Here is a 20,482-nt window from a genome sequence, read left to right as displayed (position 1 = left end):
ACTTAAGCTCTCTAAGCCCCAGTTTCTCCATCAATCAATGGGGTAACAAATCCTCACAAGTCCGTTTGATAATGAGACAATGCAGGTGAAATGCTTAACACAGTGCCGGCCTTGTGCTGGGGGAATCAATATTTTAAAAATACATCCTTAGCTGGCTTTACAGGTACTAAGGATCCCTTGTGCCAGCCCCAGACTAAGGGGAGGTTTCTTTCTCCCAGGGTGCAAAGAGCTAGGGTGTTTGAAGGCTCTGATTAAGCATATTGCCTTGCTTTTTAATGGAATGCATCTGAGTGATTCATAAGTGAACTAAAAGTTTTCGTAGCTTTTCTGTTGAATAAACATCCCAAAGAGCTTCCAGATTCCTGCGGTCTGTCTCCCGCGCACCCACACAGCAGGTACTTGCAGGTTCAGCACCTGGCCGTGACCCTCGGTGTGACCCTCCCGCTAGGCATCTGCCAGCCCGTCCTGGCCAGCCAGGTTTCTTGCCGTCGCGGCTCAGGTGCCCCATCTGGAGAAGGGGGAGATTTCGTTCACTCTCAGGGCAGCTGCGGGGAGGTGGGGAGGCTCTGTGCTCTCTGACATGACGGATTCTTATTACAGCGATGTTGTTACAGGTGTGTGGGGTGGTTGTCATTCGAAACTGCAAGTAGGACCCATATCTCTTACTCAAGCAGTGAGTCTTTGGAAAAAGCCATTTGGAAAATGCCTCAAGAGCTGCTGTGGCCTCTTCACCCTTCCCCACCCACATGCAAAGCGGCACATGCAAAGGCCCTGCTAATGGCTTTCTGAGATTATTGTCTCCATCACTGGGGGTGTCAGCAGCTGCCGCAGCTAAGACCCTCCTGAGGTTTCAGGCACGGTGTCAGGGTCAGGGAAACTCGCTGGGGGGCAGCCATAGTTGGAGCTGGTTTTAGGGGCTACCGCAGCAGGGCAGGTACTCTTCAAAATGCACCATCTGTGGGCCTAATAGTGACTGGGGGGACAGAGGGACATCAGGATGGTGGGAGGCCTGGGGCTTCCTCTGGGCTTCTTAAACTGGGGGCACATGTGCCTCTCAGATCTTCCTGGGGTGCCCAAAGCCACAGGGTAACCAGGGTGCACCTTCCTGGGGCATTAGCCACTCAGTATTAAATAATGAGTCATGCTTTTGTATCCAAAAACACAGGCATGTTAGGGAATAACATATAGAGTTGGCATTTATTTTAAGTTAAAAAAAGAGGTTTGTAAAAGAAAAGTCAGGCTCGTGATGTTCTGCTCTGGGCCGTTTTGCCAGACTCCCTTCCTGCCTTGGGTCACCTCACTCATGGCAGCTGTCCCTTCCCCGGGACTCCCCCGGCCCCATCCTGGGGAAAACGGAGATGCTCTTACATCTCGAGGACACTGCTGTGTTGCTGGCCAGATGTGCACCTCCTTTGAAGGGCCGGGGGTGACGTAGGGGAAGTCCCCTCTGACAGCAAATTGTCCTGTGTGGGTGTCTGCTGCCAGGGCAGTGGGGCAAAGGAACTTCCGGTGGATTGGGGGAGGGTGTGCCCACGCTGGTGGGGCTGGTGGAGAGGCAACAGGCCCCTCTCTATTGCTGTTAAAACATAAGCTTCCTCAGACCCCCAGTTACTGGGCTGGGCACCAGCCCCATCCCCGCTACTGCCAGGCTACCCAGGCCAGAGCAGAGGCCAAACTCTCCAGATTCAGGCTCTTTGGATGGGGCAGGTTCTAGCTTTGATCTTGGAATCATCACAAAAGTCAGATAGCAATAGTAGCAACAGAGTAGCAGAAATCACATGTGCCATTAATTAATTAAGTGTGCCTAGATCCAGGCTGGGCACTTTTCATACCTGCCTCTCTTGTTTCTCCTGACAGTCCTGCAAAAGACACTGAAGCTGAGAAGAGTGAGATTTACTCAAGGTCTCCTGGCTGGAAAGTGGTGGGATTTCACCAAGGTCTGAGTGACTCCCTGGCCCTGGCCCCATGTGGCCAAGTGGCTTCTTCTGGACACAGGTGATGGCATGGTTGCTGGGCCGTGGGGCAGGGGGAGGCAGCCACGTGGGGCCCTCACACTACGCTGGGGGTTGCGGGGTTTGAGGTAGACAAGAGCGATGCCAGTCCTGACACTTTTGAGGCTCACGTCAACTCCCCCTACGCTGAGAAGGTTCCGTCGGTCCCCCGCAGGGCTGTGTGAGAGGAAGAGCTCCGAGTCATAGGCCTGGGTCCCGTCCTAGTTTGTGTTTATTAGCTGTGGGTCTTTGGGTGCATTTCTCTCCTGGCCTGCCGCGGTGCGCCACTCCCACCCCTGGGCAGCCCTGTGCGCCCCGCCCCGAGCATGAGCAAGGAAGCCCAGACCCGTAGGGCCTGCTCTGAATCCCATGTTCCTGCGTGTGCCTCTCAGCACCTCCCTTGTCGACGTTAGGGTGGGGGCAGATGTAGGATGAGCTTTTGTTTTTCCCTTTACCTCAAGCTATCATATTATTATTATTCTCATGCTCCTTTTTCTCGCCTTTTAACAGAGGATTTTGCTGTTAAGTTTAATAAACTTTAAAAACAGCAGCCAGAAAGGTTCCTCCCTCTCTCCCATCTTGCAAGTCCTATCTGTCTGCTGGCGCAGCTGGGGGCAAGCTTGGATAAGCCCATCAGCACCGCCAGGACTCACCTTCCTGCTCCTGCGTCACACTGAGAGGCTGGAGGGAAGGGATGGGCCCTGTTTCCGGGGATGGCCACCAGCACCCTGCAAATCTTACACAACCCACTCGAGAGCCGTTTAGTGAAAGATTCCCTGGCCTCTAGTCTCCCAGCCGGCTCACCACTGGGGACGCCTTCTCAGTGGGGCTTTGAGCAGGGCTTAATGGCTGCATGGTCAAGGGCAGTTCCAGAGGCCAGTCTCCTCCCCCACGTCCCTTTGGGTCACATTTGCTGGCTCTAATGACACGCAGTATGGGTCTCCTTCTTCCATGCAGACATGGCGGGGCCTGCTGTTCGCTTTCTGCCCCGATCTCAGCAGCCCACAATGGCTAATCAAAGTCAATTCTTTTTATCACTGGGGCTGACATTAGGGGGGGAAAGGTGCCTGCTGTGTCCCAGGATCCCAGTGCGTGTGCATGCGTGTGTCTGTGTGTACATATGTGTGTGGGGAGAGGGAACAGGCAGCTGAGCTCTAGCCAGGTAAGAAAACCAGCAGCCAGGAACTGACCACCACAAAATGGGGGGATCCCACCCTACTTCCAGGCCCCCTGCCCTCTGGCAGCTCACAGAAGGAAAAGTGCTTCCATATTTTGGAGGAGAAAAAAATGAGGAAGCCCACTTTCTCCCCACCCCTCCACCCCAGGTCTTGTTCTGGCCTGAGAACATGGTTTAAATTATTCTAGTCACAGGCAGGCTATTCAAATAAAATAGAATTTCAAACCACACGGGGCTTGTTGAGACATTCAGGCTGCTCGGATGTGCGAAAGGCAGGGGGAGGGGTGGGGACAGGCCACTCCGCCGCGCTCTTTATTACTGGCAGCTGCGATGCCAGACACATCCGAGGGTGTCTCAAAGCCAAGGCGGACTCGTGCGGGTCTGACAGCCAGCGAGCACATGAAAGCCACCACAAGGCTCCCCTCCCTGGTGGCAACTTTAATTATTTGAACTGGAGCTCAGCAAAATAAAAATAAAATAAAATAGAAATATATTGTAAGTGGCTCCCCAGTTTCCTGCTGAGAAGAGCTTGTGGCAGGGAGGAGAACCGAAAAAAGAAAACCAAACCCACAGGCTCTCTCCTGTTTGGGGCTGGGCTAGGCAGAGGTCTTTCAATATTCATGCCCCGTGTGCAACTGTGCAGACAGGGAGAGAGGGGGCAACCCTGCAGCCTCAGTGGCCAGCGAGAGCCGGCAGCGGTGGCTACAGGAGTCTGTAGGGAGGAGGTGGGAGCTGGCAGCCTTCTAGAATGTCCTGGAAGCTGGGTTGGCACAAAGGCAAGCCCTGGCTATGCCTCCATCGTGGGTGGGCATCTGACCTGGTTCCATGTGCTCTCCCAGCCCCTTCCATCTGGTCTCTTCTGCCTCCAACCCCACTCCATCATTTCTAACCCCTTCTCTGACTCATCTTTCTAAAAGGCAAGTTATAATATGTTATTTGGGGCCACAGGTAGCAGAGGCACACTCTCTGCATGGGCTCAGAATGAATTTTGGTCACGATCGGCAAAGCACACCTATGGGCAAGAGCTCTCAAGTTTCAGTGCGTATCCACAGAATGCTGAAAATGCAGAGCCCCAGGCTCCACTCAGTGATGCTATTCAGTAGGTCCAGGGTGGGGCCCAAGAACCTGCCTTTATTACATTCTCCAGGTCACTGAAGTTGGAGAAACAGAGCTACCAGTTTGCTCATTGAAGATGACACCAGTTCTCCTATGGGAACCCATTGATGATTGTGGGGTTTCTTAGGGAAATTGAGATATTCTGCAATTACTTTTACTCCCCGAAGACCAGGACTGCGCTGAGTGTAGAGAAGATGGTGGGCATTGGCTCTGAAGCTCAGCTTGCCCAGACACCTGTCCCTGTGGGCCTCACACTTGTCAGGGACCTTCACCCACAGGTCCACCCAGTGTCCACCTTGCTGCACTCAGGCCCCACAGCCAATGGAGGCCCCCGTAGGGATGCTGGGGTCTGAAAGCCATGAGTTAATGTCACACAGTCCTCCAGAGCAATGCAATATTCGTTTCTCTGCTACTGAGGTTCAGCCGACCTGGGAGGAGGAAATCAGCTTCCTGCCTTCTGCATCTAGGATTCGAATAAAATAAATGATGGGGCTTACAAACCTGGAGATGCATATTTCTAGTTTGGGTATTTATTTTTCTGATGAAAACATTTCTCCCAACATTGGGAATTCAAAGACCCATCAGCACTAGACGAATGGTTTGAAAATCTGAATGCGAAATAATGTGAATGTGAATATAAATATAAATAATGTGAATGTGGAATGGACTCACTCCCTTCCCTTCATCATGCCGCTGAGCCGAATTCTGGAAAAGGGCAGGGAACGGCAGAAATAGCCCAGAGCAGATAGACTGGAGGAAAAATAAAACAGGCCAGTAAAACAAAACACCTGTTTAAGCTATCGATCAACCCAAAGGTTATCAGAGAAATGATGAAGTATTAGAATAATATCATTTTTACCTTGACATTTCTTTTTCTGAAATTTGGCTCATATTAAATCAGTGAAGAGTAAATTTAAAGACCAAATGCTTTTAAGGATCCTCCTGTCCTCTTACGGGCCCGACCCTCTGTCCTCATTTAGATTTTCCCTTAAGAAGCCTTCCTTTCTAGGTACCTGCTCCAGGGCACCTGAGAAATATCAGCAGTGACTGTGTAATTCCACCATCTGCATCAGATAGCACGGGTTCTCAAATACAATTTAATTTAATGAATCTATTTATTTGTGCCCAGACTGTTTCCTAAAAGGATTTAAGGTAGCGCACAGAGTACATAAAGTCAAGTAAGATAACATAAACTAGAAGAGGGTGAGAAAGATGGGGCAAACGTCACATTATCAAATCAAACCAGGAGCGAGTGCTACCGATTGCATATCACAAAGTCCCGTTGGCTTACTAGGTGGAGCCTCAGTTTTAATTTAACCATTCCTCTGATTCAAAAAATCATTTACACATCTTATTCCATTCTTATCTGTTTTATATATCTGTGAGTTTTTATTTCCCAAGAAATCTGAAGGGCTTGCATGTGCCTGCGCCCCTTAGCAGGGGGACGTGTTGTCTGCACCTCTGCCGGCCAAGGCTTCACCTCCCCGTGTTTCTACCGGCCGAGGGAGGGAAGTGAATCTGGCCAGTTTCACAATGTCCACAACTTGACAGGAAACAAATTGCTCAGAGGGTGCGTAGCTATTCCTGAAAGTAAGCCAGATCGTGATGTCTCCTGTGAGTTTCCAGGGGGAGAGGACTGGCCGAATCTAAGCTATGTGCTGATTTTCTGCTACGTGCACGATGCCGATGCAGGGAGTGTAAAAAGCAGGAGGCATGGCCTGATCTCTGAGAGCTCAGAGTCTGATTTCTGGCTCAAGTCCTCGTCCTCTTCCCCCATTCTCCTTCTGAATGTTTACACAGGGTGCCGGGCACTGTTGTCTATCACAGTGCTTATTTCTGCCAGATGCTCTTCTAAGCCCTCTGCATATATTACTTATTTAATCTTCACCTCTTTGAGGTAGACACTTAATGTGTCCATTTTCTAGGCAAGGAAACTGAAGCCCGGAGAGGTTAATGAACTGCCCAACAAATTGTACATCCAAGCAGTGGTGGAATCTAGGTTGGACTCAAGCAGTTGTTTCCAGAGACCAGGACATGCTGGGGTCTTAAGCACAGGTCTTGGCCCCCGGAGAACATGACTGTATGCTAAGGAATGTGGAGCCAGTCCCTCCATCCTTCCCACTAATGAGACAACAGCTTCAGGAACCATTTGGGCAAGTGGCATTGGAGGTTCCGCACTGAATGCCATTGATGCCTTAGTGAAATTTATGTAAATCAAATTTTTGATGCTCCATAGTGTTTGAAATGTGTTATAAGAGCTTGATATTTTTAAAAGGGATGCTTCAGAAAGTCTTTTGTAAATCCTATTACTCTCCCTTGTTATGCCTTGGGAAAGCTTTTCTGGGTTTGCTTAAATCAAGGTCCTACTGCAAACAGTTTGGGGAAGCAGAGTATGGGCATTTAAGGTACGATGCTCTGCAGGTGGGACTCTACCACGCTGATGGACGTGCTCTGCCTAGAAGATGGCAAAGGTGGCCTTCTTGTCCTCTCCCCAGGAGGACAACCAGCCCAGCCACCCAGGATACTTGCTTAATCTGTTTGGGTTTATCTGAAGTGACAAGAGGTGGGAGAGGTCAGAAAACTAGAGGAACATCGAGACTTGCCTCACATGGAGAGTTCTTCATCGGTGCAGGAAATGTGGCACTAGTCACCGTAGCGCTTTCAGCAGTGGGGACATCAGTGGTGCTGAGCAACAGGGCACGGCCTGGGGGAGAGGAGAAGAGTCACAAATTCACCATGTGAGGAACCGAGGGGTTCCAGGGTGCAGGGTTAGTGTACTGGACACAGCTCTTATCTAGATCAGTAGCATCTTTGAGGACACTGGTTTCTGGACTACTTGTCATTGTCAGAAAAACCTGGCTCACACAAAGGCCTTCACTGCAAACTGCCGTACGTCTGGACTCCTACATCCCTGATCTTCCAAGGTCATAAGCTTCAGCCTGCAGCCCAGGACAGCCCAAAGCACACTCATGCCAATGCATTGCCTTCTGCTGGTTTCTACGACCTTCACTCTCTTTTTCTTTGTCTAGAGCCCAGGTCATCCTGGCCCCGTGCCGTGCCCAGGGAGACACTTCTTGTGTTTCCTAAGTGCCACCCTGCCTGGACACCGGGAGAACAGAAGTCTCCAGCCCCACGTGGTGGCAGGAAGAAGCATCTGCAAACCTCTAGAAACTGTGGAACATTTTGTAGAAGGTCAATGCTACGATATGGGTGCCAGTGTGATCTCACAGCATTTTAGGGGCCCACAGAACCCCAAGCATGACTTTAGTCATTCATTTCTGTCTTTCTCTATCTCTCAGTAAAGTCTGTTATTGCATTACTACTGAGTAACAAATTCAGGTGGGTCCAAAGCAGAAGGACAGGCCAGAGATTTTAGCAAGCATGAGGAAGATTCAGGGAGCTAGGGTCATGTGACTGGGGTGAGAAAAGCTCCCATGGGTCACAATTGTTGTCTTCAAATATCTGAAAGGCTGCCTTGGGGTGGTTCAGTTCTGTGGGTCCCTGGGAGACACAAATCATGATCACTGAGTAGAATTGATGGAGAGGCGGAGCTTGCCGCCAAGTAAGGAAAGCTGGTCTGCAGTTCAGAGCGGTAAATACGGCATGGGCTGTGCTAGGAGGCAGCGAGAGCCCTGTCACTAGAGGTATTCAGCAAGGGCTGGATATTTATTTGCTGTGGGAGCTAGAGGGGGAATTATCAAACTGGGAGTAGAGACATTAAGATCATGTCTAGCTTTGAACTTCATCTCTCTTCTCTGCTCCTTCTACAAGCAGGTTGCTAAGGATGATACTGCGAAGTGAGGAGGCCCAGGGGAGAAGTAGGGGCCCCTGGGGCCTTCACATCTGGTGAGGGCCCCTGCAGAATGCTCCGTGGCTGCAGTGACTCAGCCTTCCTGCTAGTGAGGTCACCGTGAGCGTGTCCTGGCCCACAGTCAGCACGCTCCCATGCAGCTGGCTCTGAACACTGGCAGCAGGACTGCACAGGCCCCGGGGTCCTTCGTGGTTGGGCTGGATATTGTCCTCTCTCACGTTTATTATTATTATTTCTTAAAATAATTCATAGGATATGTGATCTTTGCTTGGAAAGAGAGGGCTTTTGGTATAAGGGTCTCTAGTTCCACAAAATGAAGGAAAATGCAGGGGAGGGAAGACATTTGAGAGAGACCTTCCCACCCCATCAGCTCTGTCCTGCACCAGGGCCTGCCCAGGCCTAGCCACTGGGTATAGCCCAAGGCCGGGCCACGGCTGGCCTCGCGGACCCTCTCCGATTCCACACCCTGCCCGAGCTAGTGTCTCCGGTGTGGAGTCAGCTTTCCCAGGTGTGGGTGGCCATCTCTTGGGCATGTGGAAGCCCTTTGCTCATGCGGGGCTGCAGGGAGGGTGGGGCCCAGCGAGGGGAGGACAGGCACTGCCAGCCCAAGTCAGCGGTGGGGGTGGGGGTGGCTGAGGAGCCTGGGCCACAGGGGATGAACCAAATGGGGCGAATGACACAGGTCTCCCTAGGCCTCAGGCTCCCCAGGCAAGAAGAGGGTTAAGGCCTCCCCCACCTCTCACTGAATTCTGTGCCTGACGCACAGCAGAACCTCAGCATACACTGTTGAAAGATAGATTATCATTATTGTTGCTGTTATTTTTCAGTTAATCCTTCATCAAGGTTCTCATTTTAAGTACCCAAAGGGGACATCTACCTTGCCATTCTAAAGCACAAGAAGGTGTGAGGAGGGCATGTGTGTGAGCACCCCAGGCAAGATCTGGGCAGGCGGCTGAGCTTGTCCTGTGGGGTGGGGCCCCAGGTCTCTTGTCTTTCTATTCGGGCATGGGATGGGCACTGGGGGAAGGGAGGAGGAGGCAGTACCTTGGTGGTCCCGGAACGGGGCATCCTTTAGGGTCCTGACCTGCCACTGGGGAGTGTGGGGTGAGAGAGTGCCTTGGGTCCAGCCACAGAAGCCATCCTCAAAGTTGCAGTAAAAACCAGCAGGGAGTTTACCTGTGGAGAGAGCACAGGGGCACAGTCATTTCCAGGACTGCTATACGCAAAATATGCCAACATCAAGTCCAATTAGCCAGGCATGACCAAATTATCTTCATTAGTAACAGCTCCCCGGCCAGAATGCTTGATGTCTAATGACATTGATCATAGTGAAGAGAAGCCCCCGAGTCCTAACTTGTGGATATGCTGGTTTATGATTTTCTGGTCTTCAGCAAATAAAGTCGTAATAATAACAATTCCACAGCATGGGTATTGTTAGCCCAGTTTTACGTATGACAAAGCAGAGGCTCAGAAATGTTAAGCCACCTGACCAAGGTCACACAGCTAACAGATAACCCAGCTGGGACCCAAACCCAGATCTTGTGCTTCTAAATTCAAGAACTCTGGTTCTTTATACTGATCCCCCATGAGTGTGGCCCTAGGAGAAGCCAATGTCTAACGCACTAGAAGACATTTCCAATGGTGAACACAATGATGAGAGTGTGGTGGTGGTGGTGGTGGTGTTGGCTGGGGGTTGGTTGGATGCTTTGCATCACCCCTGTCTGCAGAGACACAATTGCTCAAAACCTCTTTACTCCCCGACTACCTTGCAGTTGTGTGAAGCCCGGTGACGCACGCGAGCCAATGAAATGTGCGAGGAAGCGATGTATGTCTCATCTGGGTGGAGGCTGTGAAAACCCTTGGGAAAATCTTCAGTCTGTCTCTTTCTCTGCTGTAAGTGACCGAAGAGAGCTCTTGTTCCTGAGGGTGCCACTGTGTTGATGGAGGAGCCTGTGCCGGCCTGGGCCCCTGAGTGACCCTGTGGAGCAGAGCTCCTGCTCACTCCCGTCCCTCATTGGACAGGTGCTGTAAATATCGTTTTAACCCACTGAAATGTGGGGTTTATTACTGCAGCATAACCTGGCTTCTCCTGATCAAACAATTCTGGTCACCGGGGCCTCTTTGTAGCATCTGTTGGCTCAGCGTAAAGGGCCTGCAGTCCTCTTCTCCCCATCAAACTACAGGTCCCATTGAAGAGGCCACATCAGCTTTCTAGACTGTGTATTTCCCAACTGCCCACAGAAGGAGGAGGACAGGAGAAGAGGGCCAGAGAGAGCTCCCTTTCCTCTGGAATGGCCCCAGGCAAGGCTGTCAGCGAGGAACTGGTGGGCCCTTCCAGGCCATTCCAACAGCACCCAAGAGCTCCAGGCCTAGCTGTGGACAAGCCTATGTCTCCAGGAAGGAAGAAAGTCGCTCTCTAGCTGGACCCACTGCACTCCAGGTCCTTCCTCTCCCTCAGCCTTCTTGGCAGCAGCAGGCTGACTGGCTGTGACAGCACCTTCGTGAATTATTACTCATTTCCCCCTCCATTCTCTGTGCATTTCACGTGGAGGCAGAATTATAAATTAAAACAGGCTGTCACTGACTTTGAGCATCTCTCCCCATTTATACTCCCCTGAAGAAATCATTTCCCCCCAAGCCTCACATGTTCCTCTGATTAAAACTCCCAAAGCTAAGAAGAACTTTCTATTTCATTCTTTATGCCCCCCTCAAGGGATCCCACATCCACTTCTTTTGCAGAAATCAACTGGTGGCTGGAAGTGACCTTCTCATGGAGTGTCCTTCACAAGTGAGCTTTAAAAATCAAGGCCCTGATGGAAGATTCCAGCAGGATGAAGGAGGAGGCAGGGCTGCGCTGGGGGCTGACAGCACGTCACTTCCTCCTCACCCTTCCAGGAGGTGGAGGTGAGAACAGAGGACAGAGCCTGACTTGGGGGTGTTGGCACCACAACAGCACAGGAATCTGGACATGTGGGCTCCAGTCCTGGCCTCACAGTTCCTGCTGTGTGACCTCAGGCAAGTCCCTTCCTTCCTTAGAGCCTCAGGTTCCTCGTCTGTAAAATGGGGTAATGTGGGTGTCTACTTCACTGGGCTGGTTTGGGGATAAAATAAGGCAGAGAGTGTGGAAACGCTCTGTAAACAGCCTGCGTGGTGCAAACACAAGTGGTGGTGGTATTATTAACGCTCATCCACACCCGAGCAGGGGGAACCAGCTCTTCAGGGCATGGGATGGGACAGCCAAGAGGTCCCGAGCTGCCTCTCCGGAAGTGCCTGCCGGGGTACCTGCTCGCTTTGCCTGTGCCTTCCACCTGGACAGGAATGAGGAACGCCATCCGCACCCTACACCTCTAGAAGCCCAGCCTTGTCTTAGCTCAGCACAGGATCCAGGGCGAGCTGCAGTTGGAAACCCCATTTCTTTTTGGCTAATTGAATAGAGGGAGAGGAGCCAGGCAAAATAGCAAGGCAGGTCAACGAGCAATTTATGTGACAATGAAAACCTTGAAGGGAGGAAGAGGCGCTGAGAGGATTTCCACTGCTGTAAACCCATCAGAGCAGCTTGCTTAGAAAGAAGCCACTCCCGAGGAAGCTGGTGGAATTGGGGTTAGGGGTCAGGCCCTTCGTGAATCAGGCTGCATTTGGGAAACTGCTGCTAAGGCCAGTTGCTGAACTAAAAGATTGGCCCACAGGGTTGGGTGTAATGGTGTCAATTCATGCTTTGATCATCCTTTTCTATGCTCATTCACCCCAAGCACCTACTGACCGCTTGGCACATTGTAGGACTTCCATAATTATTTGCTAAACAAAATGGGAGTGGGTTCAGTCCTCTAACCCTTTGCCACTCAAAATGTGGTCCAGGGACCAGCAGTATCCACGTCACTGCGGAACTGTTGGAAGTGTGGACTGTCAGGCCCCACTCCAGCCTACCGAGTCAGAATCTGCATTTGCAACCAGCTTTCCTGCTGATTCCTTACTGTTTGAGAAGCTCTGCCCTAACCAGCCCCCTTCTTGGGCGGGAGCCAGTTATTTCATTGGCTGGATGGCCAGATCGGGCTGTGTGTGGGTCAATCAATCCTGCAATATTTGGCAATTATGACACCTGATTCCACTCTAAGAGAGACAAATCGGTAGAGTCATAGAGATGTGACCTCAGCTGCAGCTACAGGAGCTGCCAAGTATAAACCCCGGGCCAAACGACACTACTTCTTTTCCTTCCTGTGTGACAACTCTGTTAACATTTTTGATAAATATGTGTTATACATTTTCTTGAACATATAGAGTCACGGGAAAAATGTTGGAAGAAATATATCAAAATATTATGGTTATCTCTGAATGTCTGAGAGGGAGGATTATAGGCAATAGTTATTTTCTCTTGTGCATTTTTCTAGATTTTCCAAGTGTTTTACAACCAGCATGTTTTATTTTACTATAAAGAAATAAACTTTTAAAGAACTGGTTTTGCCTGGTAGGAAGAGCGTCCCCACAAAACAGGTGAGATGGGAGGGGTGCTGATCTGCCTGCAATACCCAGTGAGTAATGGACCTCCAGGGAGTGAAGTGGGGACACCTGGCTCCTTTCTGGGGAGCCACATGCCATTGAGGCCATTGCTCAGGATACACAGGGAATGCAGAAGATCCCCTTCAATGCGTCACAGCATCTGGGGTGTCTCACTCGGATTTAGCAATGTTTAATTGGAAACGCAGGGTGTCTGTCAGAGAGGGGAAGGGGAATGGCATGTTGGGGTGTGGCTTGGGGAGTGGGTACAATGACAGATGGGTGTCTTGATTGGAGAGAGAAGGGCAAGGGAATGCCACCTCCACCTCAGGCCCTCCACTCATCCCACCCAACTCCTGGAGTATTTAAGGGCTACAAAAAGGTCAGTTATGTTGCACAGGGTGCGTCTGATAACCTCCATGCGGGAGATTCCTTCTGGGGAAGCTGTGGGGAACTGGGGCTGGCCCTTCACTGGGATGAGTTGACTAAATACAGCCTACTTTTTCTCCCCAAATCCAACCATAGCAGCATTTGGTCAACCACCCTGGCCCAAGATTAGTGACCCTCATGGGGGTTCTTTAGAGGACCTGGCCATCCCCAACACAGCTGCAGTGTGAACACCTGCACAGAGAAAACATTTTTAACAGGTTCCTGACAGCCTGGGAGAGGCCAAGTGTAGTCAAGAGCATTTCCCTATGACATTGATGTTGATTCTGGAAACCATCCCCATGAAGATAACAACAACAACAACATTAGTAATGCTGGCTAACATTTACTGAGCACTTATGATGTGCCAGGAGCTGCTCTAACACTTCCTGCTTGCTTCTCAGACATCAGGGTCAGCAGGCATCATGTCATAGACCAAGAAACTGAGAGTCAGATGGGGAGACCAATGATCTTACCTGCCCCCACCCCTCCCAAAGGTGGTAACAGAGCCTTGGGCCTCCCTGACTTTTCCTGGGAGGGGTGTTGAAGGGAAATGGGGAGAGATGCTGAGGGTTCCCTTTTGGGGTGATAAAAATGTTCTAAAATTAGACTGTGTAATGGTTGAAAACCCTGTGACTATACTAAAAACACTGAATTGTACACTGTAAGTGGGTGAATTTTATGTTATATGAGTTACATCTCAAACAAAGCAATTGGTAAAAACTGAAAGAAGTGATGCTATTTGGATGGATATATTAGTGTGGGGGAAGGGTCCAGAGGAAGAAGAACCAATTGTACTTGAGGTGGGTGGTCAGGGGAGGCTTTCTGGAAGAATCGACTTCAGGTGAGTCTTGCAGGAATAGCTGTGACTTGAGAAAGGACAGGGCATTCTGGACAGGGGAGACCACATGGGCAAAGCCAAGGAGGCATGAGGGAGCTGCGAGGTGGCTTCCTATGGCTGGAGCTGGGGGTGCGTGGAAGGTGGAGGATGAAAGTCTGGGTGTACAGGGCCTCCAATGCCACCTCACAGAGCTGGGCTTTATCCTGCACATTGTCTCTGTGCCTTCAGAATGCCCAGAGCACAACTTACAAGATCTTGTTTGGTTCTTGACTTATACAGCTGCAGAACATGGAGGACTGGGCTGTTCTAGACCACAAATCCTCACTCTGCCTCTTGCAGACCATGTGGCTCTGCCATGAGAAGAGTCACATGTGTCACTGGATGTCAGGACGGCTGTCCAAGCTCACCTGTCTGGGGAGACAGTGGCAGGAGTGTGGGCATGGGCTGGGCTGGGTGGGGTGAGGGTGGCCCCATCTACTCACGGCATAGCTGGCTCTCATCTTCTCCCTGGGCGCAGTCCTGGTGAAAGTCACAGGCCTGCCCGAGCTGAAGGACTGTCCCATTCCAACAAGTGAAGGAGCTCTGCAGGGCCATCTTGGAGCCTGGGGTTGTTCCTGGAGAGCACACAGACACACCGTGGTCAGTTTGGGTGGCCCCAGGCACTGGCTGGTCTCAGGGGTGTCCCCTGGGCACGCTGCAGGGATAGAATTATCTGATTATACTGCCTTGCTGTTCACATCCCAAGGCTTGACTGAGATACCCACATCTCAGTCGGCCACTCCCAGTGCCAACACTCTCAGGCTGAGAGGAAGTCCAAGCTCGCCTCGGCCTTTAATTCATGTGATGGTACACCCCATGCTCCGCTGCTGGAAATCCTGCTGTCTGTCCAAGTCCAGCTCACGGACACCGCCTATGACAGTCTTCACAGCTTCCTCCCATGATTATTTGTCCTTGGTTCCATGAAACCTGCCACTAGAACACATGTTCTAGCACGTTCCCATCTTCTCCATCACGTAGTTTAAGCCTCTGAACACTCCTCCTGCCCTAGCCCGTGCCTGGCCTCTAGGGACTCACGAACAGCCTGCATGTTAGGTTACCTCTCTGTGGTAGGCTGATTAATGGGGCCCCAAATGGTCACATTCATGTCCCCGGGTCCTGTGAATATGCTGCCCCATGTGGTAAAAGGGGCTTTGTGATAAGCTAAGGGTCCTTAGCTGGAGAGATCACCCTGGATTGCCTGGGAGGGCAGGGGGCAATGTGATCACACGGGTCCCTACAAGAGGGAGGCAGGAGAGTGAAAGTGACAGGTGGGGGACGTGAGGATACAAACAGGAGTTTGGAGCAATGGGAGGAAGGGGTCCCTAGCCCAAGGATGCAGGCAGCCTCCCAGAGCTGGAAAAGGTGAGGACACGGATCCTCCCTAGAGCCCGCAGGAGGAACCTGCCCTGCCAGACAGCGTGGCTTTAGTCCACGACAGCTACTGCAGACCTCTGCCCCCAGAACCATGAGATAACACATCCGTGTTGTTTGAGGCCATTGTGTTTGTGGCAGTTGTTGCAGCAGCAATGGGAAATGCAAGCACCATCTAAACCCGACCCCCACTGAGCTCACACACCAAGCCGGCTGAGGCTCGGCTCACCTGAAGCCCAGCATAGCTTTAGTTCTGTAACTTGTTTTCATGACTAGGTCTTTGTGGTTTTCTGGACTAGTCATCTCTACCCCTTCCTTCCTCACAGAAAGTGAAAAACGTCATTTCCCTCTGTCTCTGTGCCCAAGACAAAGTTTCCCCTAAATAACTTGTGGATTGAAAACTTACCCTCCCCCACCCTCCCCCAATTCTAAATACAGTTGACCTTTGAACACCGCGGGCTTGAACCTCACGGGTCCAGTTATATGCGTATTTTTTTTAACTGAAGGCAGATTGAGAACAGCATTGGCGGGCTGCAGAGTCCGTGTACATGGAGGGCCAACCTTCGTACACGTGGGGTCTGCAGGGTGGACTGCAGGACTTGAGCATGCGCAGGTTTTGGTATACCCTAGGGGGGCAGGGTCTGGAACCAATGCCCTGCGTATATGGAGGGATTGAGACAAACACATGATCAAAATAAGGGAATGGCGGAAAGAGATACAATGCCCATTTTAAAAGGCAAAATGTCAAATTCACTTTGCAGCCTTAATGCTGTGCATCAATTCTCCGCTTTCATTCATGTGTTCTCGGAAGCTGGGAGGTACAATACTGTCCCAATAAACTGGTGCTGGCCCATTGGAAGGTGCCATCTCCCCGAGAGCGCAGAGTGGGTGGTGGGGGAGGAGATGCCCTTGCCTGGGGCGCTGACTGGGGGTGCTTTGCAGGGGTGGGGGTGAGGGATGGTGGCTGCAGGCTGTGTCACAGGGACCAAGAGCAGACCAGGGGCTGCACCTCCTTGCTCACTAAACCTGTGACAACCAGGACAGGGTGGCTCTGTCATTTCCACTCAGTAGGAGGAAATGGGGAAGTCCAGTGACATTGCCTGTCTTCTCTGCCCCTCTTTCAGGGCACAGGGACTTGGGATAATAAGAAAAATTCTTCACATTTGCTTGGTGACTTCCTTTCCAAAACATTTCTTCTTATGCCTAATCATAGGAGATCATTAAATACAGTTAGGACCTTATTACCCTCACCCCCAGCCCAACCACAGAAAACGTGAGCAAACGCGACCCACCCAGCAGATCTAAGCTATGTGGTGTTTCAGTCACACCTTCTGTCCCGTGGAGCGTCTTCCTGAACACGAGAGGGTTACACCAATTACTTGTCATTCCCCAAATAGGTCTTACAGCTCCTTTTACTTTCCTTCATTCTAAAAATATAAGTCAACTGTCTAAAGTTCAAAAGCAGAGTAAAAAGAAACAAAAATAACCCCCAGGACCCCATCACCTAGGGGCCACCATTTTCAACATCTTGATAAATTTCTTTTTAGTTTAGTTTTTCCGCCTGTGCTTTAAAAGTGTGTATAGTTGTGTCATATGAATATAGGTCTTCAAATAATTAAGGTTGTATCACAAGCTTTTCCAAGGGCTTTAAAAAGTACCCATAAAAAGACTTTTTAATGGCTGCAATACTGTGTGATATGTTCCATCATTTATTTAAACATTATTCAATGATTGGACTGCTATTCCTTTTTATAATAACGCTTTGAAGAATATCTTTGAGCATAAACCTTTGCCTGCATTTCAGATTATTTTCATAGGATAGATTCCCAGAAGTGGAATTACCGAATAAAAAGGTATAAACATTTTAAAGGCGTTTGATACGTATTGCCAAATTGCTTTCTAGAAGTTAATCCAATTTATGCTCTTCACCAGCTGTGTTCATACACGCACGTCCCGCGTGCTGCATCCTGGCCAGCCCTGAGTATTATCATAATTTTTAACTAAAGGTATCTCCCTGCTGTTTTATTTTGGATTTCTTTGATAGTCAAAGAGGTTGAATTTTGAATTTTCTTTTTTTATGTTACTAGCAGTTTTTTTTCAACTTTGGTTTTTAGGGAATTGTCCACTTCCTCATGCCAATTTATCTATTAGGTTCTTCATGTTTCCATACTGAGTTGTATGAAGTCATTAATAAGGATGTGAAACTATTTGTTACATGTTTGACAATTTCCCCCAGTGTTTTATGCGTATTTTCATTTGGTTTATAATGTATTTACATAAACATTTAAAAATTTTATGTAATCCAAACCTATTCATATTTTCCGTGGTGATTTCTTCTTTTTAATCGATGCCTAAAGAATTTGCTCCATGTGGGGTTGGCAGGTAACGTGCGGGTCACCCTTCGGTCCTTGGGTTGCCCCCTCCTCTGGGGGTGCCTCCCACCAACTCCTCACCTTTCAGCCCTGGGCGTCTAGATCTCACCCTTTCACCTGTGCCATGGTCATGGGTTCTCTCCCTTCACGAATGGTCCATTCACTTGGGGACATTACTTCTTGCATGTAATGTGGCAGGCCTTCTGCCTTATCGATATTATTCCTAGCTGTTTGTATGCCTGCCTTTCTCACACAGATGTAAGTGAATTGAAATAAGTGACTTGAACTGTAAGTATCAAGTCTTAACCTTTAAGGGCCTACAACAGTGCCTGATATATAGATTCCTCCATCTCAGTATTTGGGAATTGAATTGATCCTGTGTATTAGCCGAAGAAGGCATCATTCTACCCATTTTATAGTTGAGAATGCCAAGGCTCAGAGTGGCTATGTGGCTTGCTGAGGGATTGGTGGGAACCCATATTTTTGGACCCCTTGTTCTCTATCGTTTGTGCTGTGTCTGTCTGTTGGGGTCATCCTAGAGACAGGTGTCCTCAGGAGTGGTGATGGTGGGTATGGAAGGGCAGGAAGTTGGCATCCCTGCCCTTCACCCGGAGACCTTGACAAAGGAGGGGGTTCAGGAATGGGGGGCAGTGCTGCTTCTACCTGGGTTCCCTGGATTTTAGCCCCCAGCCTTCTCTGAAGCACAGCATGGCCCAGAGAAGCGGCTCCTTCAGCTCTGCATCTACCGACTCCTCCCATCTCCCCAGCGGGAGACTCCCAGGCTCCCTGGCACAGCCTCCTCCATCCCACAGGGAGCTTCATGCTTACGAGAGAGTCGATTAGACGGATGCCTGGTACTCTGATCTCTGCTGCCAGCCCAAACTCAAAACTAATGAGGCACAACCAAAAACAACCGCTCTGTCTTCTCAAGTTCTGTTTTTATGGGGCCCATAAATTCCAAGGAGGAAAGTACCCTTGGTGAATGGTTTTAATCAAGGGCCTGAGTTTCCCAAAGAGCATCCTCTCTGTGGCTATAAAATGATCGTCTGGCCTATGGAGTGGGGTACCCTGAGGCCCCGGATGGTCGTAGCCTGTCTCCAGAGCAGTGAGGAAGGGACAGGGGCTTGACATGAGAGCCAGATCCTGTTTCCTGCTGATACTTCTGATGCCTTCCTCCTGTGGGTATTGGTGATTCCTGGTAACTGCTGAAACACCCAAGTGCCCTAATCAAGGAAGGTAAGGGAGGTCTGAGATCACACCACTCTGGGAAGAGTCGGTGCTTGTGGATCTTTCATTAGTAAGGGCCTTCTCTATGGGAATTTACTTATTAGCTTTCGAAATAGTAGTTTTTCTCGGGCTAACGACGTAAGTCGCTGGGGGTAGTAAATTGTCATCAATCCTTGCCTTTGTATAGCATTTCAACAGCTTACAATGTGTTCTCTTAATCCTTCTTTGTTTGAATCTCATAAAGAACTGGCAGAACAGTGATTACTGTTCCCATTTGACTAATCAGAAGACTGAGGATTTGAGAGCCTAAAAATGTACAGAGAAATGCTTTTTCAACAGTGAAGCACTACAGAACGCAGCCAGTTACTTACTGGGTGCCTTTGCCTGTGGTCTCACAGCTGGTAAACCACAGGCAAGGGCACAAGACCCGGTCAGATTATCTTAGGTCGAGTTCCTCTCCCACAACTCAGGTTAAACTGTCTTCCAGGAGCAGCGCCTTGACTGCTCTGGGGGTCACGTGGGAAGTGAGAAGCACTCTGTATGTTCATGCTCCACTTGGACCAATGAAATCAGTATCTGGAGGAGAGACCCTTGGCATTGGTGGTTTTTAACAGCTCCCTGGGCGATTCTCAGGGGCATATGGTTGGGTAGCACGTCCTTGGAGGTGGGCGGTCTCTGGCTGAGATAGCTGTGCATCTGAGTGGGTTCTTCACCTGTGTCGACTCCACTGCCCTCTGAGACAGTCAGGTGCTGACCTCAAACCCTGTCTCCAAGACCCCTTCCACCTCTGGTGTCCTGATTCTGGGGTTCTGGGTGGTAGTTGTTGATGGCTACGTGTTTGTAGGGTTGACAGGACATAGTTAGTGCCACCTTTATTAATGCTTCTCTCCTGAAGCCTTCTGCCCTCCTGTGCATATTCCCTGAGCTACTCACCCAACAAGCTGCCTCACATTGGCAATTCCTGTCTCAGTCACCTGTCATGTGCATCATGGAACATCGCACACCACATTTGTTTGCCCATTTATCTTCTCTCTGGATGCAGGAGAGATGAGCTCAGATCTGCATCAGAGACACACACGGGTGGCCTGGGTCAGGTTGTGTGAATCGTTCTACACCATGGGTGACTTCCTGGGTTTGCCCGCTGAGACGGTCCCTTTTCTCTAATTATGCATTCCAAACAGAAACCCACACATGCTCCCCTCCTTCATTCGTGTCTTAGAGATTTGATGCTACAAAACCTACATTAACTCTCCTAACTCAAATTTCTTTTTTAAACCAGTGTCAAATTTTAGGGCACTTAATTAATTTTTAATTAAGGTGATTTATGCAGCATTAAAAAAAAGGCACATTTGTACTAGCTTTCTGGCCACCTCCCACCTGCTTGCTCTTGCCTAACTGATGACATTCATTACAGGGGGAAAAACTGAGAGCTGCTTTAGTGAAAAGGGGTCCTGCTCTTAGACTGAAGCCAAGGGGAGGTGGAGTGTGGAGGAGATTGGCGTCCAGAGGACTTGGGTCAGGCCCCTGGTTGGGGCTTGGGTCCAGGGGACAGGGCCAGGCTCTGACCAGGAGAATCAGGTGCTCCAGGCTGAACCAACCCAGAGACATGAACATGGAGGG

The 20,482-nt window shown here is 50.0% G+C and overlaps 1 protein-coding gene across 1 annotated transcript in view; it reads right to left on the bottom strand.

Moving 5' to 3' along the window:
* ALK (ALK receptor tyrosine kinase) overlaps nucleotides 1-20,482 on the bottom strand; it is a 637,313-nt gene that overhangs the window by 97,669 nt on the left and 519,162 nt on the right. The window contains exons 6-8 of the mRNA XM_069494063.1: nucleotides 14,336-14,467; nucleotides 9,140-9,271; nucleotides 6,888-6,988 (exon numbers count right to left, since the gene is read on the bottom strand). Coding sequence (XP_069350164.1) covers nucleotides 6,888-6,988; nucleotides 9,140-9,271; nucleotides 14,336-14,467 — 365 coding nt within the window. The remainder of the gene's footprint in view (nucleotides 1-6,887; nucleotides 6,989-9,139; nucleotides 9,272-14,335; nucleotides 14,468-20,482) is intronic.

Source organism: Eulemur rufifrons, chromosome 19 (genome assembly GCF_041146395.1).
Source record: "Eulemur rufifrons isolate Redbay chromosome 19, OSU_ERuf_1, whole genome shotgun sequence".
Lineage (NCBI taxonomy): Eukaryota > Metazoa > Chordata > Mammalia > Primates > Lemuridae > Eulemur > Eulemur rufifrons.
Note: the sequence above shows the minus strand (reverse complement) of the source record. Positions and strands in the feature narration are given on the sequence as shown.